Source organism: Manacus vitellinus, unplaced genomic scaffold (assembly GCF_001715985.3).
Source record: "Manacus vitellinus isolate BGI_N305 unplaced genomic scaffold, ASM171598v3 scaffold_16_pilon, whole genome shotgun sequence".
NCBI lineage: Eukaryota > Metazoa > Chordata > Aves > Passeriformes > Pipridae > Manacus > Manacus vitellinus.
Genome location: NW_021939189.1, coordinates 84,163 through 111,172, shown reverse-complemented (window position 1 = coordinate 111,172; position 27,010 = coordinate 84,163). Strand labels below are relative to the sequence as shown.

The following is a 27,010-nucleotide window of genomic DNA, read 5'->3' as shown; positions in this document are numbered from 1 at the left end:
GACTTGTGGAGAATGAGTCTAAAGATGGTAGGTGGAAATGATTATAGGTGTCCTTTTGCTGCTCTGTAGATTCTATCTGATCTCTTTAAATTATAAATGTTATGTTTCTTTGACAGGAAATACAGTATTAGTAGTTTTCAGAAATGAGTTCACGGATCACTGGTAGTTGTAAAGAATTTTGCCTTCTCTTTTCTAGTTAATTTGTTTTCTTGTAGCTGTGCAAGTGTTATCATTCATTCTTGCACCGCTCTTTCTCGATTTGTTTCCTGAACATTTAGACAAGTGGATATTGAATTCCCTCCCCGGTAAGAACCTCATCCTGTCTTTTTTTTTGTCTTTTTTTTTTTCTTGTTATCATAGACAATGCAAGATTTTATTTTTTTTCCTTCATATAAAGCTTGCCTTGGTATTTGTGTAAATTACAAAACTACGCTTTCTTGTTTGTAACAAGAGTAACAATTTTTTTATTTTTTTTTTAATATCTCTCTTTGTAGAACTGCATAGGGACAGCGTGGAAACTGTCTCCAGCACAGAAGCATATACTGCTTTGAAAAGCCAGACAGAGAAGTCTGAAAGGTAAAACAGTCTGTCTGTCTTCTTTGTATGTCTCTTATGGGCATTCTGGAAGCTGATTTGTGTACTTCTTTTTTACTAGATTTTTGGACATAGGAGAGGGTTCAGGGCAAAAGAGAAAGGTGAACGGAAAGATGAAGTACTGCTGAGACCTTTTTGCAGCAGTGCTGACTAAGGAGTGCTCTTAGCATTCATAGCAGAGAGAAGAGGTGATGTCAACCTCCTATACACAAAGATACCAGTAGGTTTGTTTTTAAGGGAGAGTGCACTGTATAATAAAATATACTAATACTTTTCTTAAAGTTGTATGACTGGAATATACTAGAAGCGTTTATTCATTTTAAGTCACAGAAGTTATCTTGAAATAATTTAATCACTGTAGTGTGGGCTTCGCTGCACAGGAGAAATCTGGAGGCTAAGTGGTGTGTATTCCAGGATGATTTTTGAGTATTTGCTATTGTAAGCTTTATAGTTTAAATTATTTTTAAGTGTGAAACTTCAGTTTGTTGAATACTTTTTATCTGGCATAAAATTTATATAATATTTATCTTATCTTGTATTATCATATTCTGCCACAAAATAACCTTAAAAAGGAGGTGAAAGAAAATTCCTAGAATCCACATTGAAGTCAGTAGAACAATCTTCTTTCCATTTAAGCATCAGTGAGGTTGGTAGGAAACTTAAAAAACAATTCTAAAAGTATAACTCATCAAAGATGAAAATGTTATTTTGTCAGGACAGGTCGGTCATCCTTCTTCTTTTTTTTCCTGTGTTATACGCAAGTGAATACCTGATAGGTTTTCTTTGCAATGTTGTAGTCCTTCTTAATACTTTCATTTTCTCAGGTCAGTGACTGTATCTTGCCTTTCTAGAACTCTTCAGGAAGCAGAAGAGGATATCAGGAAGAAAACGCCTCTCAGTGACCCCAGTAAAACCGAGAAATCCCTTAATTCTGGTCATGAGGAGTCAGATATTTTGTCAACTCAGGAAGAGATGTTTCCTGAGAATAATGCAACAGGTAACAATAGACAAGCAGAGCCAAAATATCCATCCCAGGGATAGTTGTAAGCATCATACCTACTTGATCTTTATAGGCGTGTAGTGTTTTAGGGTGTAGAGTGCTGTATTTTTCACATAATTTCTGTTAAAATTGAGAACACTTTGGAAATGAAAGGCCCCAACCTCTTTCACTATATTATGGAGCAATGTCTAAATGTCACTTCCTGTTAGAACAGTTACACTGGCTTGTTAAGTACATTTAATTTCCTTTCTTTCTGTGCCCCTTGAAGAACAAAACCCAAGCCTGCCTTTTACCCTCTTCTGAAACTGGCAGTAATAATTCTCACCCTTGGTAGTGACACACCATGTAAAGTGTGGGTAAGTAGTGTAGGCAAATTTGTGTCCAGTGATGTCTATATCAGTGTGACCTTGTGCATGAACCCTCTGTATCCAGAAGGTTCAATAACAGCCTTCTCCTCACACTGAGTCAATGTGGTCAATGCAAGATGTCTTTTCTTACTAGAACCTTGCATGTATTTGCATTCTAGTGCTGGATCAAGTGTGCTGATATTGGGGCCATTGGGGATTTTTTTTTAAATTTCCATGGGAGGAAGACTTGTACAATCTAAAATCTATTCAGATTTTATCTTTTTCATCTGAACTATATTGTCCTTACATTTTGCATACTGAACTTCCATGTGTAGTCCTTCACAAACTCTATGAAGATCAGCTTGTCCTTGCCTATCTGAAAAATAACTGTGCAATAGTGTGAATTTAATTCCTCAGAATTTTCTGATCGCCTTGGTTATTGGCCATATTTCTAACTTTATTTCCTTTTGTTTGAAATCACTGCAGGGAGTGGCTGTCCAATAACCAGGGTGGAAGAGGGAAGTTCTCTGGTGTGTACCCCTGCCCGCAGTCTGCAAGTCCTGCAGCTCTCTGGACAGGCAGTCCTTGTACAGGAGGGTCATTCCATGTAAGCAAAAAATCCCCAAACTATTGCAATAACTTTATTGCAGTAGTGCATTTCCATCACTCTCTTCTTTATTCAAGGATTTGTGCTTGAATCAGTATGTTAATTTTGCACCATGAAGGGAGCATGGCGTTATTTTGCGATGAAGTGAACTAATGGTGCCCATGTGGTCCATTGACCATTTCTGGTCTTATGCTAGTGAACACCTGACACTCCTTTCATGAGAAGAGTCCTACTGTGACAAACCGGAGCTTGATAAGGGGAGAACTTAATGCATTGTTTAGTGAGGTATGGTCTTCATTTCCATATTCCCTTTTCTTGGTCTGCAGTTTCTCTTCAGACCTGGTTATTCCGCCTCCTGTTGCTTTTGGACCCAGTGCTCTTGTCCCCAGCAGTCCTACTGAACAAGAGCAAGGAAAAGGTAAAATGTTGTGCGTACTGTCTGTAGTTTGTGTTTCGGTGCTCTATGGTTTAGTCTGAGCTTGCAGCCTTTTCAAAACTTGCTAAAATTATATTTAAGGAGTAAAGCAGGATTGAGAACACTGAGGGGGGTAGATGAAGGGAGATCTGTATCTGTGACTGTTGTCTATAATTCTTTGTATTCTCTCTCTGTCGAGACGTCCTGCATCGCTATCATAATAAAATTAGTACTTTTGGCTAGCTCCCCTTCACTTGAAAGATGGGAAATACTTTGTATGGGATGCACATTGCTGCTTGCAATTGTCCTCCTTTCTTAGGGACTAGCAATTCTTGCTATAGGCAGATACTCGTATTAAGTCTATTGTGTTAGGGCAATAGGAAGGACAGATAAGGACTGCATCATAACAGTTATTTTACCTTAACATAGATGACTTGCACAATATTTTAAAAAGCTTTCATATGCTCTATGTGTGCATTCTAGAACCTCATGTCAAAAGATTGTTCCATATGTTCCATATGATACATTGGTTCTTAAAAATTTTCTCTAAGCACCCGTTCACCATCAGGGATAAGATATCTGCATATCCCTGATATGCAGACTTTTAGTATGATACAAAATCAACTATTCCTTTCTGTGAGATTCCTGTCACAGAATGTGACATACTGTTAGCGTGGATATTTTATTAGCTGGGGTCTGAATTTAGTTGGATTTTAATAAAGATAGCACAAGGAAAAAATCCTCAAGAAAATGCTTTTTATAAATTTCAGATACCTTTTTTAGTTGTATAAGTTCTAGACATGTAGCAAAATAGTCGTATGAATTTGTAACAAAACACTTGCTTCCCCCCTTTGAATGTAAGGATATGGATGTTTTTGTTGATCTTTTTTTTTCCCTCCAGAAGGAGTTTCCCTGGAGAGAAGATTCTACAAAGTTAAATATGCCACTGAAGATGAATCTTTTAATAGCATGTTGGAAACTTTAGGAACAACGCAGGAATTTGGTTGTAATATCTCTTCTGCTCTTTCAAACTAGATGAACAGATGGATATATCTATCCCTGCAGAAGGAAGAGAACTGACGCAAAGGCAGAGAGGAGATACGCTGGTGGAGATGGCCATCCCATGTATCCCTCCAAGACCGCTTGCCCAGCCACAGGCTTCAACTCCAGTGTCCCAGAGCGCACCAACCTTCTTTCCTGAGTCTGGATCTGTGCCTATACCATCACAACCAGAGTTTTCTCATGTAAGGCTTCACATAGATATCTTTTCTGAGGTTTTGATATGGCTGATGCAGAAAGTGTGTTTGAGTCAACTTTTGCTTCTGTGTTGAGCTTCCCTACTAAGCTGGTTCTCACGAACTTCCCTGTTCCCACCAGTCACGGTTATATATTGATTGTAGCAGTTTTACCTGCAGAGAAATGCAGAACAGCTTAAGAGGGCATAGTGAGTTACTGAACATAAAAGTTATCTTAGACTATGCTAGAAACCTTTTTTGTTGCTTTTTTTTTCCTTCTAAAGGAGGAAGGCTGCTCCTTTCTTATGCTGAACTTGGCATCCTGCATCTCAAACTGCATCATAAATTAGACTTTTATCAGGCTAGACCTTAGCATTGTTTGTCGTGGAGAAAGGGAAGCTGTTTTATAATAAAGCATTTCTATTCTCCTACAAGGCTAGAATTCATTTAGTGCATTTTTCAAGTTGCTTATTCTTATTATCTGTTGTTTCCTTTGTGCTTTTTGATTCTGGAAATTATAACTGTTCAAAGGGATTTAGCAGGCAGTTGCTGGGTTTATAGCTTAATATTACAAGTTTCATCAACTTAAGACAGAAAATAAAGGTTGTGCTAGAAACTTCACTAGTTGAAGCAGGGTTTTTCCTTAGCTGAAAACAGTATTCATGTTAATAGCCATAGCAGAGAATATTTCCAGAACCCTTAGCTGTTTGACGAGAAATAGCTACTAATCTGCCATACTTGCCCTGTCTTTTGTGATTTGGTAGTGAGAAGTATACCAAAAATTATGTCTGACTTTGCCACAGACATACTAAATAGTAATGTGTGGTGATAATATTTCTCAGCAAAAACAGGACAATCATGACTTGTAAATTGGTGAAAAAAAAAGTTTTGTATTTTCGTTTGATTGGTTGGTTTTGGTTTTGTTGGTTAATGTTTTATCTGTAGTGTTGTGCTGAGCTTGCTCTGCCCCATAGTCCAGTGTAATGGCTTAGGAATAATAAATAAACAGTCCTACTTGCGGTGCCCTAATACTCCATGTCCCACTTCTTCCTTTTTAGGATATCTTTGTTCCAACTCAGAGCCCAGAGAAGAAGCATGAAGGAGAAGAAAAAACTGCTGCTTTAACCCCTTTATGCTTACCAGGAGATCTCTCTGGACCCACAGGTGCTTTGTCAAAGATATCTACAGGTGACTCTGCATCAAAGCCTTCTGAGTCCTGTAAGCTGATGCTTTCTGCAAGTGTATGTAGCCAGCCCACGAATACAGACATCAGTTCAGGTTCTCTGAACACAGGCCAAGACAGTGAAACCGCACAGGTGGAGAGAATTTCTGAATGCAAGGCCTCAGACTTGAGACTCTGTTCTGTGGAGAATAACAAAATAAAACTGAAAGTGAATGCAGGTGATCAAGCACTCTCTGAAAACTGTGAAAAAGCCAAAACGGAGGACGTATGGGCTGCAGGAGTGCCTGTAGGGCAGTTTGTTCGTGGAAGTGTTGCAGGAGATGGGTCATTAGCCCCTGCAGCTCATCGGGAGATCAGGTGTGTTTCTGGAAAGCAGGCTGCTGCAGATCAGTCTGGTCTGCCTGAGATTCTGTCAGATGCTCAGGGTAGAGAAGTACAGTCTGAGGTTTTTCCATTGGAAGAGACTTATGAACCTGAGGCAGTTCCTGAGACGCAATGTGAAGAACGAGAAGAAAAAATGCAAGTAAAGGAGAAAAAAGTAAATGAAGATGGGTCTCTTGTTAATATGACACTTTCTCAGAGGTTTATTCTTGAAAGGGAAGGACAATGTCATGAAGATATGCAAGTGGAATTTGCTGATGATTCTTGTAAAAAGAGAAAAAAATTGTTTGATCAGGCCCAGGACTTGGAAGAGATTGGACCAGAAGGTCAGGGAAAAAAATCTTCGAAAGGTTATACTTTTGACACTGGCGAGGCAAAGAACCTGGATAAACTGTCCTCTAAGGCTGTTGCAGAAAACATACCAAAGCTCAATAAAGTTTTAGCTGAGCCTTCTGTAGGAGAGTTACTGGAGCAACACAACAATTTGTGTCCTAAGATAAAGAGTGATGTTCAATCGGAAGTGGCGTTGAGTGCCAAAAAACATCCAGGCTGTTCAGAATTGGGACAGATAATGATAATAAGCAATCAGCCGCCACTTCAAGAGAGAGGGATTAAAACACAGGTGGTTCAGCACGAGAATCAGGTGCCAAAGAGTAAGGAGGATACTGTTATGATGAGGAATCTGGAGCAAGAAGAGCAGATGCAGCCAGAGAAGAAGAAAACTGCTAAGTCCCCCAGTCCTTCCAGTGGTAAGTGAATTTAGGTTAGTAGTTCACATGTGTGTATTTTGAATAATGTGAGGGACAGCTGTATACAATTCTCAGTGTTTTTAGAGAGCACTGATACTGGATGCAAGTTGAAGAGTCTCTCTTAAGAGCAGCACTACAAGTTACTGTGTTATATGCAGAATGTGCCCTTATTGTTTTCGCCTGTGCCACACTAGTGCAGGGCAAGAGTGATAAGGTAATTCTTGTTCCTAAGACTTGTAACTGTTTTACAGTAGAAACACAGAGGAGCTTTAAGAACTCAGAATGTTGCGATCTTGGAAATGTTCAGGGATTTTTGTAACTTCTCCCCCACTCAAGAAGCAGCAATGGCAGTGTCCTTGAAAGGAATAACGGTGTGTGGTAATCAATACTTTCCCTCTTGTAGGTCTCCTTACCTTTTTTTTTTTTTTTTTTTCATTCTCAGAGGAGAATTTTCTTTGTGGGGGTGTACAGAGCAACTCTGGGCTAGAAACTAATAGAGCAAATTTATCTTCACTCGCATGCAAGATGTGGCTCAGCAGGAGTTATGATTCATTGAAATCCCTTTGACTGATGTATGTAATTATACGAGACATGTGGGATGCTATGCCTGTGTTTTGTGAAGCTTTTGCCTCTTAACTGGCTTCATTTTAAAACACAGTTCTGTAGTCCTTAAGTGAGAATGAACGAAGAACAAGGGAACTCGATTTTACTGTCAGAAAATGTATTTCCCCTCTAGGAAGTCTGTTAGGGAAGAGGAAAGATTGTAGGACCTCAAATGTTACTTAGTTAAATGATGAAGTTTTAGCTACAATATTCTTAATTTATTATATTAATTTTATTATTATTTTTAATTTCCTTTAACTGAAAGAAGAAAAAAGCTTTATTATAGAAAATCTATATATGCAATTTAAACACATCACAATTGGCTGCATTTACTTTTCAAAGAAAACTGTAAGCCACTGTTTGGAGAAAATGAACTCAAATTAATGCTGGTGGTTGTGTTTTGTGCTTTTGTATTACACTAAAGGACTGATCAGTGTTAAGAGAGAGTTCGGTTTTTGAAATGTTCTGCCTGCTGCCTTCAGACTGATGCAGCATGATGGAAAAGTATGTAGAGTGATGTTTGTTCTCTTACCATCGCTCAGTCCTTAAGGCATGAAGACCTGCTGAGCATCCCTCTACTCTTAAAGCAGCTTCATTCTCATAATAATTAATTTCATAATAAGTATTTTAGGAGTCTAATCCCTTATTGACAGATTATGAAGCATAAATCAGTGAGCACAAACTTTGGGTGAAGGCTTCTTGGGGATAGGCTTTGTCTCTTTATCCCAGTCACTGATGAATGAGTCAAACGGGACTGGACCCTGCACCGACCTCTGGGGACACCCTGGCTGCAGGCCTCTAACTAATCTGTGCTGCTGATCACAGCCCTCTGAGCTCTTCCAGCCAGCCAGTTCTCAATCCGCCTTGCTGTCCATTCATCCAACCCACACTTCCTGAGCTTACCTATGAGGATGTTCCAGGAGACAGTGTCAAAAACCTTACTGAAGTCAATATAGGTACCATGCACTGCTCTCTCCTCATCTGCCCAGCCAGTCATTCCATCACCAAAGGCTGCTGTTGCCTAGCACTGCCAGATTGGTCAAGCCCCTTGGTCAAACCATGCTGACAACTGATAACCTTCTCCTCCACGTGCCTGGAGGTGACACCCAGGATGAGTTCTTCCATCATCTTGGTGGTGGGAAGGTGGAGGATGGAGATGAAATGGACTGACCTGTAGTTCTCTGGGTCCTTCTTGCCCTTTTTGAAGACTGGAGTGACATTGGTTTTTTTTCAGTCCTCAGGCACCTCATTTGTTCTCCATGATCTTTCAAAGATGATGGAGAGCGGCTTAGCAGTAACATCTGCCAACTCCCTCAGCACTCGTAGGTGCATCTTATCAGGGCTCATGGATCTGTGGGTATCAAATTTGTTCAAATGATCTCTAACTTTGTCCTCCTTGATCAAGGGAAAGTCTTCCTTTCTCTAGACTTTCTTGCCTCCAGGGTCTGGGTTTCCTGGGGGCTGGCCTTAGTAGTAAAGATGAAGTAAAGCAGGTATTCAGTAACTCCATCTTCATCACCACGGCACCCACCACATTCAGCAGCAGGCCCACCTTTTCCTTAGGCTTCCTTTAGCTACTGATGTTCTTGAAGAAACCCTTATTCTTGTCTTTGACATCCCTTGGCAGATTTAATTCCAAATCGACGGGTCAATGGTCTTAAGAACATAAGAAAAGTTTATTTCTGTTAATAAACTGTTTTCATTGACACGACAGCTGAGCCAGTTATGCGAAAGCATTTAAGCTTTGAGGCATTCACGTTTTCTTCAGATCTTGTGAAAGCTTGTTTGTGTTCTCTCCAGAGGAATCCATTGATTTAGTAATTAGGTTCTCTCTTATTAAAATGCAGGTGATCACTTCATAAATTCTTTTGATCATTTGTAACTAACCTGCCAAATGTGGATTTATAGGGTAGAAGGGACTGTGGTAGCTAGATCAATTAATATTCAGTGGGGTTTGTAAATACTTCAGTTTTTAAGTAAAACACTTTTTAAATGGAGGTCTACTCTAGGCCATGATGTGACACTCATTCATAAGCTGTTTGTGAGGAATGGTGGTTGGCTTTCCAATGTGTGAGTACCACTGCACTACGAGGTACCTACCCACTGCAAAAATACTCTGAAGTTCTTGGGTTATCTTCAGGATGTTGCAGTTGCTGCATCATATCTTTAAAGCCTGTGGTATACAGGTCGGTGATGGTTTTCAGAGTTTTCAAAGAGATGATAGATAACTTTTTGCTGATATGGCATTTTTTTGTGAGAGGATTATGAAAATTACTTCTGTATGCTGTTGAAAGTTTACAAATAAATGACATGGGATGAGGTAAAAGAAAGGAGCATTTTACTAGGTTTTTGATTTATTTAAATCCTACAAGATCCGCACATCCACCAAGGTGTGGTTTCTCTGATGGGATAGGCCATCTGAGCCATCATTCTGTGTAAATTTTAGGTTATCAATTCAGGCATCACACAGCTTTGCCAATTTGTTTCTGTTTTTGGCCTCATCTCCCTTTTCTGTGGAAAATCTTGAGCATTTCTTAAGCAAACCTGCATTCTGTAAAAGTCCTATTCATGTCAGGATATTTACTCTCCCTTTTATCTGGCACCTGGGAACATCTGCATCAAGTCGAGCACAGCCAAATTTTCACTGAGACAGATTTTCCACACAAAATGTGAGGAAGATCAGTTAGAGCAGCTGTCCTGAAACCAGTAACTGTTCAGGGGAGTTTTGTACAGCACCAGTGTTACACTTTTCCCTGTTTTCACAGCCTGTGCTTTTGGTATTTGAACTAAAGTACTCCCCTGAAATTACTAATCCTTATGCTCTGTATCTTTTAGGAACCACATTTCATCTTAATTTGCCGAAGGAGGGTGACATCATTCAGCCCTTGACCAGCATAACACCACCTCTTACTGGCCACCTTAAAATGGGACCCAGAAGACACAGCACACCAATTGGTGAGTTCGACCTGAATGGCTTTGTTCTGCAGTGAAAGCTTTTGATTCTTTCTGCATAATCTGATAGGATAACTCAAATCTACCTTGGCAAAAACCATTGCTGCATTGCTGTTCTGTGGGGAGGGCTCATCCCTTCCCCACGGTTTCCTTGCCATGTTTTCTCCTGGATCTCTAGTGAAGGTGTTTGCTCCCTGAGTACAGGACAGTATGGAGCACATCGTCCTTGCACTCACTGCATTCTGCATACGACTCCATTAAAAAATGTGAAAGAACCTTCTGAGTGGTAAAAGAACTTAGACTAAAAAAAGATTGCTCCCAGTATTCATGATCTTTTATCAGGACTTTGCTAAGCTCACGAAAAACATCCTGCTAATGCTGGATGAAAGGAAATGTGTTCTGCTTGGGTAATGATAAAGTATTCTGTCACAAGCTAAAGATACCTATGCTACAGACTTTTCATGCTTCATATCTAGAAAGGAATTTCCACTATTGCACCATTTCATTACTAATAACACATGCAGTGAAGCGTCTTCAAATAAGAACTAGGACCTGAACCCCAGCAGTGTGAATGACAGTAGCTACTTCTTGTTTTTCTTGTTTTTATATTCCTGTTTTCAGTGGATGGTAGTTGCCCAGACAGCACTATAGCAACCAGTGATGTTACAGCAGAAAGCACAATGGGGACCGACAATGTCACTGTGGAAAGTGCGGTGGTATCAGCAGATGTGTCAGAAGTGTGTGAGAAGGGAGAGTTGGGTGCGGTTCCTGAGTCGGATGCAAAACTTTCTCTGCGAATGAACCTTGTTACCCCTGTGAACGATGGGAGCGAGGAGTCCTTGCCATTCAGTTTGGAAAGTAAGAGGACGAAACCTGAAATGTAGAGGTCCTGCTGGATCTCAGCCCTAACTCAAAACCTCTCTTTGGCATTCCCCAAGACAGTCTCTGAGTCTCTGTAATTTTTCTCATTTTTCTTTTTGGGCAGTGTCACTTAAATTTGTTTTTCTGTTTCTGCAATGCTCTAAGCAAGGATGGAGTTGAAAGGAGAGGCCTCTGTTGTGAGGAAAGGTACTTCCAGAAGACTAAAAATTGTTATGTATAGTGGCAACGTCACTGGACAGGAAGTGGAGTTTGATTGTATTGGGAGGGAAAAGATTTTATTTTTGTATATATATAATCATAGAATGGTTTGGGTCTGAAGGGACCTTAGAGACCATCTAGACCTCCCTGCCATGGGCAGGGACACCTTCTGCTAGCCCAGGTTGCTCTAAGACCCATCCAACCTGACCTTGAATACTTCTAGGGATGGGGCAGCCACAGTTTCTCTGGGCAACCTGTGCCAGGGCCTCATCACCCTCACAAGGAAGAATTCCTTTCTAGCACCTAATCTGAATCTCTTGCCTTTTAGTTTAAAACTGTTTCCCCTTGTCCTATCACTATCTGCCTGTGTAAAAAGTCTCTCTCCCTCTTTTTTATAAGCCCCCTTTTAAGTACTGAGAGGCTGGAATGAGTTTCCCTAAACCCTTCTCTTCTCCAGGCTGAACAACCCCTGCTCTCTCAGCCTGTCTCTGTAGGTGACTCCGAGGTGCTCGAGCCCTCTGATTACCTTTGTGGCCTCCTTGGACCTGTCCATAATCTAGATGAAAAAGGAAGTTTGACAGTATTTTAGTCAGAACAGTGACGTTCAGTCTAATAGTCTAAAACTTGTAGAAACTCTGGTCTGTTCTGAGAAGTTGGATGGGGAAGCCTGGGCGCCCTTTGTCCAGTGTTACTCTGCCTCTCTTCACTGAATGTGGGGAGCTGGAAAGGGGCAGAAGAGTCTTTTTGGACTTACCTTAAAATTGTCTTTACCTTCCCTCTTGTTTCAGAGCCCATAGCCAGTGACAGGAAAGATGGATCCTCTGCTGCTGCTAGGACTGCTGCCAGGTAACTGGGCTTCTTGCTGTGTAGAGTTAATACAAAGGTCTGGGTAGATCCTGTTTCCACACATTACCAGTAGGAGGGAAAAAAAAATCAGGAGATGCAGAAGCAAGGAACGCTCTTAGGGGTAGCCATGACATGAACTCTTTAGCTCTTGCAGCAGGTTTTAATTACATAGGCAAGGTGGGAACCCCACCTACTTGTTCATTACAGGCTTTTTGCTTCCTAATAATGTCAGCATTTTGCCTCCTTGTGATTGTAGTCAGCCAGAAATTCATATCTTGTGCAGTCCAGAATGCAAGTCTGCCTTATCCACCTCCTAAATTGCAAATATATGGTTTTCTACTTTCTTGTCTTGTGCAATTTTCTGCAAAGAATTTCTGAGAAGTCCCTAAAGAGTATTATCTTTTTGATGTGAAGCTGATAAACACATAATCAGTTCATGGATATGTAGAAATCACAATTTAACACGTTGACCAAAACATAAGTTTACTCCCTTGGTCTTTTGATTTGTATATATCTATCCTATCTCACATTTAATGCCTAGCATTGCTTTATTTTAGCTTTTGGGAGGTATCATTTGTAAGTACTAATAGGAATCTGACTAGGAAGACAGTTACCTGTGGTCACCGGAGTGAAGCATAGTGGTTTGAAGTAGTGAGAAAACTTCTGAATAAACTCAGTACCTCTTGTCACAGGGTTGCATGCTGGATGGTAATTATGCCTCAATGCTGAGGATGAGTGGTAATCATTTCTCACTGGTTGAGGATGGGTTGCCTTTGTAGGTATAGGTTGAACATGAACTCTCAAAGTCTGCTTTCATTCCCAGTATTTTTGTGGTGCCGTGAAATTCCTAAAAAAGTAAGCCATAAATGGTCTAACTGTGTCCCCTTGTGGGACACAGAGGAAGTAGATGCTGAAACTCCACATGGTGCTGCAGTTTTCCACACTGCACTTCCTGGAATTGTTACAGCTCTTGGCTGTTAGGGTGTCTGCAGAAATGACAGAAATGCTTATGCAATTGCAGCTTGTTTCTTGACCTTTGAGACAGACCATGTCACTTATTCTGTGTCTGTGTAGGTCAACAAGCTCAATACAACAGTTGCTGCTTTCCCAAGGGGCTAGAGAATTCTTGTTTTGCTGGCTAAGGGATTTTCTCGCTCCCTGATGCTTTTTTGTTTGTTTGTTTGTTTGTTTTAAATCTGCACTGCTAGCTCCCAGAAAGCATCATCTGTGTTTAGTCGTATCTGTGAAGTTCGTCGGGAGGATGAGGCCAGAGGTCATGGTCTTTCCACCTCTCCATATAGGTAACTCCTCACAGTCTTTGCCTGCCAGTCCTGGGTGGATTTATATGCACATGTGCATTTTTTGCATCAAAGAAATTGCACTAAGTCGTTGTCTTTGGGTGACTTAGAAGGTTGGGGACAAGGGGGTAAGTATACTAAATACTGTATGTTTGTATCTCACATGGTAAGCAGACATACCTTTTGACTGAGCAGCAATGTGATTCCAGACAACTTATATGCTTTGGTAAAACCTGGGGTTTGAGAGAATTGAGGTTATACTTAAGACTGTTTAAATACCTTTTCTTTCTCCTCTTCCAAGATCTTCTGACCAATTTTGTTTGTTATTGTTTCTGCTATTGTCTCTCTTCCAAGTCAATCAACTTTTGCTGTCTCTGCTTTGAAAAAGACTGTACAGCTGCATATGTTAGCATGACAAGGGTGCTTCCTGGAGGATAGAAATCTTCTTCTTCAGTGTTTTCCGTTCTATCTTTTGATGGGGCAGCAAGGTCTTGGTCTATGTAGAAAGAATAACCTATGTTTCAAGAGTACTGAACAGTTGTACTAAAGACCAAAATGAATAGGGAGTTCCGGTGCTGGGTGAGGTACAGACGGAAGAGAAGACAGACACTCCTCAAAGTACCCGAAGGAAGCCAGATATGTACTTCTAGTAGGGCTCAGTATAGTCCCATATAGTCAGTCCCATATAGTACCTAGTAACACTTTTGGCAGAGTAGACAAATTTTAATGAAAACTTTAGACAGCAGTTGTGTTTATGCTGCTGGGTCTTCTTGCTAGATGTGATTACCAGTTTCCAACAAGTGCTGGAGCAGCCTGTAGTAACTTCAAGAGGGCATGCTTCTGGAAGCAAGTTGCGTAGTTGGTGCCTGACGTGTGGAGTGTAGATTGCTATATTAGTATTTGAAAAAGCACCTGGTCCTGTACAGTGTCAGCCATACTTTTTGCTACCATGCGTATCACTTGAGAAGTATTGAAAGGGCTTTTTTATAATTTGAGACTCACTGAGTTCTGTGCAATCGTAAGTTGCAATAGAATGACTGCCAGGGTGGGGTTTTTTTAATATTGCTTTCACTTGAGTGGCAGCATATTGCTTGTCTTGTTTTCTTAATCAGTAATTTTGATCTGTGTGTTACTGGTTTGTAGGGGAAATCTGTTCATGTTTCCTGGCACAGAAGAAGATGCTGAATTACATACAAATCCCCATGATTGGCAGTACCAGCAACACGAGGCAGATGACAGTGGTGGACAGATCCTAATTCCTCAGAGAACGCAGCAGGACTGCTGTCAACAATCTTCTGGTGCAGAGGATGGAGAGTCTATGGAGACTGATGTCATGAGCACTCAGGCAGAAGAAGGGAGAAGAATGCAGAGGAAACAAAGTAAGGCTGTTAAAACTGATCAAAGTCAAGAGAGGTGGCAAAACACCAAGAATAAAGGGATCCAGACTACAGCAGACTGTCTTTTTACCCTAACAACTGTTACAGCTTCAACACAAACATCAGATGAAATCTCTAAGCAGGTGGAAATGGGAACCAGTATGTCTGGGCAGAGGCCTGGGCGACGAGATGTGAGTGTCCAAACTGACAAGAGTGGGGAAAAGCTTGTGAACGCCTCTGGAGACGACACGGACCCTTTGCACAGTCAGGTGGGATGAAGGCTGCCTGTATTTAGTTTTACTGCTTTAGGACACTAAAGTATCCGATACTTCAGCCAGTAAATTCATTCTCTGTTGGAAAAAGCCAAAGGACCACTTTAAAATGTTAATGTTGCAAGCTTTCCTGAATCAACTGTACACAACTGCTAAGGTAGCAGTGCTCACTGGGCAGCATAAGTTTGGGAGCTTATTGTCTCCATATTTATTTTCTGGAAAAGTGTGACAGGTTTGATTGGTTGGTTTGTTGGTTTTGTTTGGGGTTCAGTTTTTTGGGTGCAGATATAGTTAACACTGTAAAAAGTTTTTCGCTTTTTGTTAACTGGAGATGGGAGTTGCATGAAATTTTGAATGGGTGGTTTAATGCCTTCTGTTTTGCTCCAACCAACTTCTGACAGCTTGTTCTAATGACATTCCATCTAATGTCAAGGGAACACCTCCTCCGCAAAAACATTCTAACAAGATGACTAACTTTGAATTAGTATTTCAGAAAGTATTGCAGACTCAAGAAAAAACACTGCTTTGCTGTTACAGTTTGTATATTTTCTTGTGAACGGAAAGACTAGAAAAATGATTTTTTTCTAAACTTGATTTAAGAATAGTGCATCCTGTGGGAAATAGGAGATTAAGAGGGCTATAAAAATGCAGTGCAACATTGATGTGATATGTCTAAGAGTTCATTGAATGAAAGAGTATGAGAAGTCATGCTAAACAAGTTTGCTGTTTCCTTCTTGGACTGCTGTGATTTCCCTTCCTCTGCTTGTCAGCAAGTCAGCAAAATGTGTTCAGTTCTCCTTTGTTTGGAGTCTCTAATTTGTAACCTCCAGCCTCTAATTTGTAACAAGATGCTGCAAGATTCCCTACCCCAGCAGTTAAACATGGTATGAAGAAACTGTACTGCAGAGATAGCTCTATCCAGAAATCATTTGCTTTTTGTTGAGATCTGTTTTGGTTTCACTGTGTCCTCTTTATTACAGGGAGAGGAGGAGTTTAACCTTCTTCACCCACCCAAGGGTCAGGTTCACCGTCGCCACGTGCGAACCACTCGAGAAGTGCGTACCACCGTCACACGTGTTATAACAGATGTTTACTACGTCAATGGTGCAGAGGTGGAACGAAAAGCCGTTGAGGTAAGTTCCTGGGTTTGGGACTAAATGGAATGATATGTTGGCTGAAAAATAGAAGTAATTAAAATGGAAATGTATTATGGCTGCAGAAAATGAGTTGAATGAACAAGTCTGCATGCTGTGATGACAAAGTTTTCTTCATGAGCAAACATGCAGACCATTTAGTGCGTGGCAAAAGCTGTGTATTTGATGGTGGTGTATTTCATGCCTGCTGCTGTGTTCTGAAGACACACTGATTTTTCTTCCCAAAGAATTGAACAAAAGATGTGCATCCAACTGTTTTAGAAGTCTTGGAGTTTTGTCAGAATAGAGATATTTCAGAATGGGCGAAAATTCTGTTAGTAAGCAAAAATCACTTCTGCCTGTAAAATTGAACTGTGTAAGATAGTTTATCCTGTTTTACAGCTCAGTGTTATTTTCAACTGCAGTCTTTTGCGTCCTGTGAGCCAGATTCTATAAGAGGTCTACCAAAATCAGCTTAAAATTAAGAAATAAACTAGCCTATATTTAGTACACTTGTGTTGTAGAATGTCCATTCGTTAGTCTTTAGGGAATCGCAAAAGATAGCTGAAAAATGCTGATTTGATGGGTACAGTAATCACATCAGCCTGCTGGGAATAAAATGTTACTGCTATTCTACTATACCATAAGTCTTGTGTAGTCACAATGAGTAATGACACAAAAGGATAAATTAGTTCAGTGCAAAGCTTATACTTTTACACCTCATACTATACATGAAATTGCTTATCGCAACATTAAAATGGAGAATTAAGTTTCCTGAAATGTGCTTATGTAGGTTATGTAATCACAATGATATATCCATTTCCGTTTTATCTACCACCATTTGATATCGCTATTTTGTACATACGTATTTTGTATGCATAAAGCTTAAATGGCTCCAAATGACAAGCTGTTGAAAATGATCTTGGATTTCAGTAAAGCTTTTGATACTGTCTCTCACAGGATCCTTCTGGACTAAGTGTCCAACCCACAGCTGGATAAACACATCAGGCGGCGGGTGAGCAATTGGCTCACGAGTCAAGCACAAAGGGTAATAGTGACTGGGGTGACATGAGACTGGTGAGCTGTCGCTAGTGGGGTTCCGCAGGCCTCCATCTTGGGCCCTGTGCTCTCCAACATCTTCATAAATGACTTGGACGCAGGACTGGAAGGGACACTGAGCAAGTCTGCAGATAACATAAAACTGGGAGGAGCTGTTCACTCCCTCGAGGTCAGAGAGGTGCTGCAGAGAGGCCTCAACAGGTCAGAGGGCTTGGCAATCACCAACCATGGGAAGTTCAACAAGGGGAAGTGCTAGATTCTTCCCCTGGGATGGGGCAACCCCGGATGTATGGGCAGACTGGGGAATGAGATCCTGGAAAGCAGTGCCAGGAAAGGGACCTGGGGGTCCTGGTCGGTGGTCAGTTGGCCATGAGTCAGCAGTGCCCTGGCAGCCAGGAGGGCCAGCCCTGCCTGGAGGGGCATCAGGCCCAGCATCGCCAGCTGGGCCAGGGAGGGGATTGTCCCGCTCTGCTCTGCCCTGGGGCGGCCTTACCTGCAACATTGGGGCAGTTTGGGGGGACACAATGGAAGGGAGAGATTGAGCCATTAGAGAGTGTCCAAAGGAGGGAACGAAGATTGCGAAGGGCCTTGAAGGGAAGCTGTGTGAGGACACTGAGGGCACTTGGTGTGTTCAGCTGGTGAAGAGGAGACTGAGGGGAGACCTCACTGCAGTTACAACTTCCTTGTGAGAGGAGGAGGAGGGGCAGGCACTGATCTCTTCTCTCTGGTGACCAGTGACAGGTTGGATATTAGAAAGAGGTTTTCCACCTAGAGGGTGGTTGGGCACTGAACGGGCTCCCCAGGGCAGTGGTCACAGCACCGAGGCTGACAGAGCTCAAGAAGTGTTTGGATGATACTTTCGGGCACGTGGTGTGTAACTCTTGGGGATGATCTTGTGTTGTGCCAGGAGTTGGACTTGATGGTCCTTGTGGGTCCCTTCCAACTTGGCATATTCTGTGATTCTATGAGCAACCAAAGGCTTCTAGTGTCTCGTGTATTTGTTGCACTCTCACAGTCTGGAAGTGTGGGAATTATTCAATGCCAGACCAGTCTGTTCTGCAGTTAAGGAAACTTTCCTATCTTGACTATCCAGGAGCCACTCTGGCAGTCACAACTGCACTGCTGAGCTGGAACTGAGGCCCCTTTGCCGTGGCAGCTCCCGTGAGCCAACAGGGACCTTGCTTGACTCTGTGAACACCCCATACTCACACAATCAAACAGGTTTCCTCACCAGCTCAACCCCACGTTTCCCATGGCAGCGTCTCATACATCTAGATCCTTAAAATAATTTAATCTTGGTGCAATAACTAAATAACAAAATAACAGCTTAAGCTGGTGCTTCTGAGGAGGAATCCTGAACAAAGGAACCCCTGGGCTTTTATACCCTCATGGTCCAAGGTGGGAAAGTCTCAGAGTCATTGGCCCCTGCTGTGTCTACAAGTGTCCAGGCCCCTGTGCCCTTAGTTATGCAGTTCATGGCCTCTTGCCTGAGGCTCTCGCCGTCTTGAGTTTAACCTGCGGCTCAAACTGCAGCTGCACCCTGAGCTATGAGCTACCAACACTGAATGTATTCCTGAACAACACTGTTGGCTGAATTCTTAATGTGACCTCTTGATAAAGAGCAGCTGCAGGCCTGTAGTGAGAGATGCACTACCATGGATCGGTCCGGAATCAAGTCTATGTGGTTGTCCTCAGCTTCATGAATGTGGTCTCGGCTTGTCTGCGCTTTGGACCGGTGGTTGTAGCTTCCATCTAGCATGCTCGTCCCTTTTGACGAACCTTTTTGTTCCTTTCAAGGAAACTGAGGAGCCTGTAGTGGAGTACCAGGAATGTGAGACTGATGTGTCCTCCTCCTGTAGAACTGCAGTGGGCTCGTCGCTGACCTCAGGGGATCTTGGTGATGTCAGTTCCTTCTCATCTAAGGCCTCAAGTCTCCCCCAAACATCCAGTGGAGCAAGCAGTGGTCACTCTGCCACACACGGCAGCAGCAGCAGCTCAGGACGAGGAACTAGAACTGTCAAAGGGAAAGCATGTGGGACAGAAACTGGAGAATTTGCTTTACCCACTGGCAGAGGCATCTTAGGAAAATTAAGGTATGTGCAGAGTCTTGGGAAAAGAAGAACAGATAGTTTGCAGAAGTGGGCTTGTGAGTGTGAAGCAGGGTAGACCTAAATCAAAAGCTTTATGGGAAAGATCTGGCTTGATGAGCAGAAATAAGGAGATAGCATTTACTTTCACATCTGTTCTTCCTAAAGGAGTAGTTTGCTTCCTTGTGAGGCATTGCTTTGCCTAAGCTCTTGACAGTTTAGCAGAAATGAGGCAAACTTCTGGATGTGTTGAGAGATGATTGAGAAAAGGTGAGGATCATGATGAGCTAGCTTCTGTTTCAGAAGTTACCTCATAAATTCTCTAGCCCTAGGAAAGGAGCTGGGCAGCCTGCATCTCCACTCAAAGTTAGCCAGATGGGAGCACTGCCTTGTGAGGAAGAGGAGGACTCTATGACTGGCAATCGTCAGTGTGGCAGGGCACCTGTGACACCTCGTGGACGAGGAAGAAGAGGCCGCCCACCATCTCGAACAACAGGAACAAGGTACCCTAGAAAAAGGAGGCTGTAAATTATTGCCAAGAAGGAGAATGGGGAGCTCCTGTCTTAATGAGACAGAGGAAAAGGAGTTAGTTTTTAGTGATACCATGTAGCAGCTGCAAGCATGTCACCCAACTATTCTATAGGTAGTAACTTTTTTCAGATCTTTCTGGGAACGCTTTTCTCTTTTCTGCAGAGATTTAGCTGGACTGCCAGGTGTGGAGGATGTTTCAGCTATGGCATCACCTGAGAAGAAATCACTTACACATTCAGTTCGCCTGCCAGGTGGAGGGGAGAAATCTGACACTTCTGGCTTCTGTGCATTACGTCGAAGTGACTCTCCAGAAATCCCATTACAAGCGATGACTAGTCCTTTGGACTGTGCAGACTCATCCTCTGGGAGCAGCTTTGTGGGCCTCAGGGTTGTAGCAAAGTGGTCCTCAAATGGGTACTTTTATTCTGGGAGGATTACCCAAGATGTTGGGGCTGGAAAGTACAAGCTGCTGTTTGATGATGGACATGAATGTGATGTGCTAGGAAAAGATATTTTACTCTGTGATCCTATTCCACGGGAGACAGAGGTGACTGCACTCTCCAAGGATGAGTACTTCAGTGCAGGTAAGAGCAGTTCTTGAGTTTTATCCTTGGTTTTCTGAGTCACTGAATGCAATTGAAAACGAATGCTTTTCCAGGAGGATGAGAATCCTGGGTATGGTTGGTTAACAGGTGTTATTTGTTGTCATGTCAGGTGTAGTGAAGCAACACCGGGAGGTGTCTGGAGAGCTATACTACTGCATTGAAAAGGAAGGCCAGAGGAAGTGGTACAAACGAAGGGCTGTTATCCTGTCTCTGGAACAAGGAAATAAGCTCCGTGAGCAATTTGGGCTAGGTCCTTATGAACCAGTCACCCCTCTGACCAAAGCAGCTGACATCAGTCTTGGTAAGGGGAGGTGCTGTTGAACTGCTGGCTGTGCTCTTCTGTGTTTTGTGCCTTTGAGATAATTTTAGTACCTGTTCTGAATTACCAATGTTTAAATATTTCTGGGTATTCAGTAATGCTTTTGGTACTTCATAGTGGGATCTTTGAGATCCTTTTATTGTTCGGGGTCAGAGACTTAGTGGTATTGACTGGCTTGTGGAAAGCACACTGCTTCTAAGACAGTGATGCTTGCCGTACTTACGTACACTTGGTGGATGGCTGCTCTGATACAAACTCTCCAACAGTACCAGGGGGAAGAGAGACCGGGCTTGAGAAGAAAGATACACAAGCGAGATACCTTTTTTTCTTGCTTTCTTCTGTCTGAGGGCAGTGGCATGTACCTTCTAAGTACTATTGCGTTCAGTCACCTCTGTATAGATAGGTGGGGTGAAAGCTCATGGAGTTTGGTGACAGCCTGTGACTAATCTCTGCATACTGTATTGCAGATAATCTGGTGGAGGGGAAGAGGAAGCGACGTAGTAACTTTGGTTCTCCCAGCACTTCCAGCAGCAGCACAACTCCCACTCGTAAAGGGCAGGAGAGTCCACGCATCCCACCAGGCACACTGTCTGGGAAAAGGAAACTAGTTGCATCTGAAGATGAGCGATCCCCAGCTAAACGTGGCCGCAAGTCAGCAACAGTAAAGCCTGGTGAGAACCTTATTTTCTGCTCTTAAACCTGCATTAATTTATTTTTTGTCACCCTGATGTTTTTGTAATTGATCTTTCCACTTCTCATAAGCAAAAAGTAGGTGAGAATGCTTGTTTGCCCTCCATTCTCCCTGGATGCATTCAGCCAGAGGTGTATTTAGCATAGTCTGAGTACTTACCTGCCATCTTTTCAGTTCTGCCTTTTAGAAATGTTCTGACTTTATTGTTGTGATTTGTCTCCCTCCTTTCTTATCTCTTTAATCAGTCCCAAAATGCCTAGCTGTTAAAGGAATCAGTGTTCACAGCAGTCAGTGTTGTTTAAGGATGTTGATAAGACTGGCAAACATTGTCCCATTAGTCATTCAGGTTTTGATTTGAGGATTCTTTGCAGCCAGAAGGGTAAGATATCCCTACCTATTCTAGTGTAATCCTAGCCCAGTCCTGCCTGTCTCCTCCAGTAAAATATCTGAGTTGAACATATCTGCCAGGTGAGATATCTTACCCAGGATCTTTGTGCAGAATCTGACTTTGAAGACTTATAGTGCTTCTGTCTCTCTGCAGGGGCTGTGAGAGCTGGAGAGTTTGTAAGCACCTGTGCAGGTGTAGATGCTGTAGATCCCCCAGTACTGGAAGGCCATCGCGGACCCTTGCCTCTCAATAAGACCCTCTTTTTGGGCTATGCCTTTCTTCTCACCATGGCAACACCAAGTGACAAATTGGTCGGTCACCAGAAGCTATCAGATGGTCCCACAGGGAGTAGCGAGGAGGAAGAAGGTGAGGCAAATCTTACCTGTTGCATTTTCAAGTGAAATGCTGTGGCTTTAGGAAAAATGCCTGATGCTGTCTGATCAGACATTTGTGTAAGTGCTTGTTTACCCTTTTGCTCTTTAATCCTTTGTAGAAAGGACCCAAGACTTGGTCTCTGTTTTAGATCTTTGGCCTAAGATGTGGCAAACCTCAGTGGTGATCATGGGGCTGTTCAGCAAGCTAAGAAAGGTGTGAAAATTAGTGAGATCAGGGGTGTCAGAATAGTATAGTGTAAGAAGGAAGGTTTTGAGAGCTAAGGGATAGTGCTGGGAAACACAGAACTTGAAAGCATGTATGGGTTGCTCCAGTTTGCCTTTGCTAGTGTTATGTTCCATGCAGTGAACTGCAACATGAAAAAAGTCACAAGGTGCTCACCTGGCGAGTGCTGTACTACCCTTTCTTTTGCCTCCTTTTTTTTTTTTTTTGACTCTTCCAAGGGTTTTATCTAGATATTGTTGGGAGAAAGGCTGGGGTCCCTTACTGGAATCAATGAGGACTCTGTAGACTGAGGTGTGGGAATATAAGCAGATAGATTATAGTCAAAAACTGAACTTTCTGCCGTAGAATTTTTAGACGTGACTCCATACGACAAACATTACATAGCACAACAGCTGCAAGCGGGAGCTGGCTACATCCTGGAAGACTTCAATGAAACCCAGGTAACGGTTCACTTACTAATCTAGAATAACAGTCACAGAATAGTTGAGATTGGAAGGAATTTCTATAGCTTATCTTGTCCAACTTCTCTGCCGAAAGCAAGATCAAATAGAGCAGATCACTTAGGTCCTTGTCCAGTTGTGTTTTGAGTATCCTCAAGGATGGAAACACCACAGCCTCTCTGGCACCTTAATCCTGTGTTTGATCACCCCCAATTTAAAAAAAATTAGAGGAAATTCTATTTAATTTTTTTATTTCAATTTGTAACTGTTGCTTCTCGTCCTTTGAGTAGATAAATTGAGAATAGTCTGGCTCCATCTTTTGTACACCCTCTTATCAGTCATGAATGTGCATTAATAAGACCACTCAACCCTTCCCTTCTTGAGCTTTAAGAAGTTCAGCTCTCTCAGCCTCTTCTTGTGTGTCAGGTGTTCCAATGCCCAGACCTCTAAGTGGTCTTTGGCTGAGCCTGCTCCAGCATGTCTGGTGTTTTCGGTGTACTGCAGAACCTAGGAGTGGGTGCAGATGTGGTCTCACCACAGGTCTGTGCCTCAGAACACTTAGAGGTAGAGCTCTTCACTTACCAGATCTCCTTGGACAACTAATTTAATTTGGTGTTGCTTTTACTTAAATGTAGAGTGTTTTAATAAAGAGGGTAAATTGTTCTTGGAGCGTCTTGCCTGAGGAAGCAGTCTTCTCTAGTGACTTACTGAGTATCAAACAAATAAATGATCTCATCTGGAAGAGGGTTATGATGCAAAAACTATTAGGCAGAGTTTTTCCCTGTGAACTGCAGAGCTTGGAATAGGTGATTATTAAACAGGTTCCGAAATCAATAGTACCTTTATCTAATTCATCTTTCACATAACAAGGCTATAAAAATCAGGGTTTCAGTTGTTTTCTTCTTTAAAGTGTTTAGCAGCAGGATAATTTCTGGGTTTTTTTGCAAGCGTTGTCTCCTTTTTACATATCTCTTTATCTCCCTTGAAGTGTAATGCAGCATATCAGTGTCTTTTAATTGCGGACCAGCATTGTCGAACTCGGAAATACTTGCTGTGCCTTGCCAGCGGGATCCCTTGTGTCTCTCATATCTGGGTCCATGATAGCTGTCATGCTAACGAGCTTCAAAATTATCGGAATTACCTTTTACCAGCTGGATATAGCCTCCAGGAGCAAAAATTGGTAGAATGGTAAGTGCCAAATAACCATGATCTGAGTCCACAGAATCTCCAAAAGAAGTGTTACGCTTGGGAGGCTCTCGAATATCTACAGGTACTGAAGGTGACCCTAGTACTGCTCCCCATATTTTTCCTTCCATATAGGAACAGCACTTCCACCTCTTTCTTTGGATTTACTGTGACCTCTAGTGCCAAATACATATGGGTGCTATATACACAAAAAAGACAGTCTTCTGGGAAGTAAGAAAGGAATCAGTCTTCTCATGAGGAAGACAGAACTCAGGAAAGGCTTCCCACACATGTGGCTAACTTCTCTAATTGCTCAGAAATGGATAAAAGAGAGCAATACTCATTTTTTCCTTGGTACGTTTTGAAGCTAGCTTCTGCATTTTCTGTGGAGGCTAATCCAGTAGGTCTGTTCTGAGATAATAGTTGCCAGGTCAGACTCCTCAGGCAAGTTGAGGGGCAGACAGAGTTTGTAAATTGCTGTAGGCTTTTGGGCCGGAGACTGATGTCTTCCTGCTCAGACCTGTCGAAGTGGAAGCATTTTGGATTTGTACAAGAAAGGTGGTTCTGGATTAAGAAAGAGCCTAGCCTAACTTCAGATTTAGGCTGCTGCAAACACACCCCACCGTTATTGTCTAGCTCTGTTTTACTCTCTATAAACAGGATAATCCATTCAGGAGGGGTAGTAAAAGACCGGGTCATTGTACACAAAATATTCAAAGAACCAATATGGGAGCCAATCAGGTGACTAGACTACTAGGTATTCTTAGTAGTCTGCATTTCTCTTTACAGGCGCCCACGAGAAAACCTGTTTCATGACCTAAAGGTTCTCCTGGTGTCAGACCAGCAACAGAGCTTCCTGGATCTGTGGTCTGAAATTCTCATGACAGGGGGAGCAGCATCTGTTAAACAGCATTACTCAAATGCTCACAACAAAGGTACTCATTGGCTAGTTTCTCAGGGAACTATGCTAGTGGTCTCTAGTATGGTTTAAAACCATTTAGAATGTCTTACAAGATTGTCTATAAGCAGAAAGGAAGGCAAAGTGCAAGATATTAACTCTCTACTTGAATGTAATCTTTATATAGATTACATCTGGGAGACCTGTCTTTGCAGAGAAGATGCTGCAGCAATTCAGAACACAAGCTGTCAGCTTCCAGCCTATGTTGAAAGGGGGAAATAGGCAAGAGTTGCTCCTGGACCTTTTGTGGGCCTCTCAAATTGTACTTCCTTGTCCTTTTCAACTTAGCTGTATCTCCTTCTCCATACGGGATGTACGTTTTAGTATGCCCAGCCTGAGGTCAGGACTCAGTGTCCTGCCTGTAATGTTGGTTACTGGTTTTCTCTTACCTGGACTAAAAGGAATACTTTACTTGCAAGGTGCGGGGTTGCTGTATTAACATGTATGAAGAGAATTCACTGCCTAGGAATGAAAAGACACATAAGAGAGATTCATAGTGGTAAAATACGTGGATCTGCCAGGTTGGACGGGTCTTGGAGCAATCTGGTCTCGTGGAAGGTGTCCCTGCCCGTGGCAGGGGGGTGGAATGAGATGAGCTTTAATGTCCCTCTCAAATCATTTAGGATTCAGTGATTCTATGATCTGCTGCTGCAGAGCAGATCCTCTTTCTTCACCTGACAGATGCCTGTCTTTCCTCCTGTGCAGATATTGCTTTGGGTGTTTATGATGTGGTGGTGACTGACTTGTCCTGCCCAGCTGGTGTCTTGAAGTGTGCAGAAGCTTTACGGCTGCCTGTTGTCTCGCAAGAGTGGGTGATCCAGAGCCTTATTGCTGGGGAGAGAGTAGGCTACAAGCAGCATCCAAAATATAAACATGACTATGTCCCCAACTAAATGAAAACTTTGCCCTGCTGCCCCAACTGTTGTGCAGACTGTGTTTTAATTGGATTTCAAATATTTGTGAAATGGGCAGTATGCATGGATTATTGTATATAGTTTTATCTGCTGGACTTTTATGATTAAATAAATGTTCAATCTCTTGTGGTATCTGCTGGGACTCCTCATTTATCTAAACCTATTCCAGGGCAATGTCTTCAGAAAAGGAGGACAAAGAGAAAAGAAATGCTTACATTTCTCTGAGCTGAATAGCACTAATATTCTACTTTGGGTAAAGGCTGACCTCAACACAAAGTCGATTATAAAGGAAGGGGGCATATTCCATTGGCAGCCTGTATTTACAGAAGTAAATACCATAAAGCTCAGGGCAGCAGCAATTCTGTTTGTTGGAAGAATACCACGTTCTGTACTTCTCCAGTTCGCTGTTGTTCTTTTCAATTGATTTCATTAAGGTGTTGCTAAGTGACTGCTATGAATTTCTAGGACAAAGTGTCATTTTGTTTTGGCTACCTCTTTTTTTCCTGTAGTGACTATATAGCTATTAACCTGCCTTAGTGGAGACTGGCACTACCTAAGTAGAGATAGAGACTCAAGAACCTTGGACAACTAAACTGCTGGGAGACTTGAGGTTCAAAGATCATGTAAGTGCTGTGTATCTTTAAATGGTAACGGGATAAATCATCTGCTTCTGAGCTTCTGCATTCACAACCAGGCACTTCATCTTAGCGCTCAGCTGGCATAAAGGCAAAAGCTCTTCACTCTAACATTGCTATAGGCTGAAGGTGCACCCAGGCCTCCATCCAGCCATGTTCAGTCTTTAGTCCCCTGCTTCAGAAGTGTAAAGTTTTTCTTAATGTGTATTTTTTCTTCTATCATTTCCTAGCTCAGACACCTGAATGTGTTGCTCTGTAAATCCCACATCCAAACTTCAACACGCTTTCTAGCTTTTTCCACGGTCACAGGATTTTAAACTTTGCATTAGCTACAGTCCTACCATGAACAGCTGTAGTGCATGGAAGGTGCCAGGTCTTATACTTGCTGGCTGTTGTTCCTGTGTCTTTCTGAGTGAGCAGAGAGGATTTCCCCCCCTCCCCCAAGGACATGAAACTTTAGTGTAGAGCTGCAGCTGTGTGCAAATACAAACCCTTTGAAGAGAAGGCTG

At 42.3% G+C, this 27,010-nt stretch overlaps 1 protein-coding gene across 1 annotated transcript; it reads left to right on the top strand.

The window, feature by feature from the left end:
- Positions 1 to 1,453: 1,453 nt before the first annotated feature.
- Positions 1,454 to 25,998, top strand: TP53BP1 (tumor protein p53 binding protein 1). Its single transcript, XM_025894815.1, has 21 exons — positions 1,454 to 1,591; positions 2,428 to 2,548; positions 2,875 to 2,966; positions 4,029 to 4,207; positions 5,257 to 6,511; positions 9,950 to 10,069; positions 10,688 to 10,924; positions 11,935 to 11,992; positions 13,201 to 13,293; positions 14,434 to 14,935; positions 15,919 to 16,071; positions 18,928 to 19,223; positions 19,544 to 19,720; positions 19,911 to 20,332; positions 20,463 to 20,654; positions 21,140 to 21,343; positions 21,905 to 22,117; positions 22,715 to 22,809; positions 23,798 to 23,997; positions 24,784 to 24,929; positions 25,658 to 25,998. The coding sequence occupies exons 1-21, from the start codon at positions 1,567 to 1,569 to the stop codon at positions 25,843 to 25,845; spliced, it is 4,968 nt and encodes a 1,655-aa protein (XP_025750600.1). The 5' UTR covers positions 1,454 to 1,566; the 3' UTR covers positions 25,846 to 25,998.
- Positions 25,999 to 27,010: the final 1,012 nt, after the last annotated feature.

Bases quoted from the DNA above. Each gene is read 5' to 3' on its own strand.
- TP53BP1 (XM_025894815.1), top strand. From the start codon at position 1,567: ATGTTTCCTGAGAATAATGCAACAG. The intron at 4,208-5,256 runs GTAAGGCTTCAC...CTTCCTTTTTAG, and splicing joins CACAACCAGAGTTTTCTCAT to GATATCTTTGTTCCAACTCA. The intron at 24,930-25,657 runs GTACTCATTGGC...CCTCCTGTGCAG, and splicing joins CTCAAATGCTCACAACAAAG to ATATTGCTTTGGGTGTTTAT.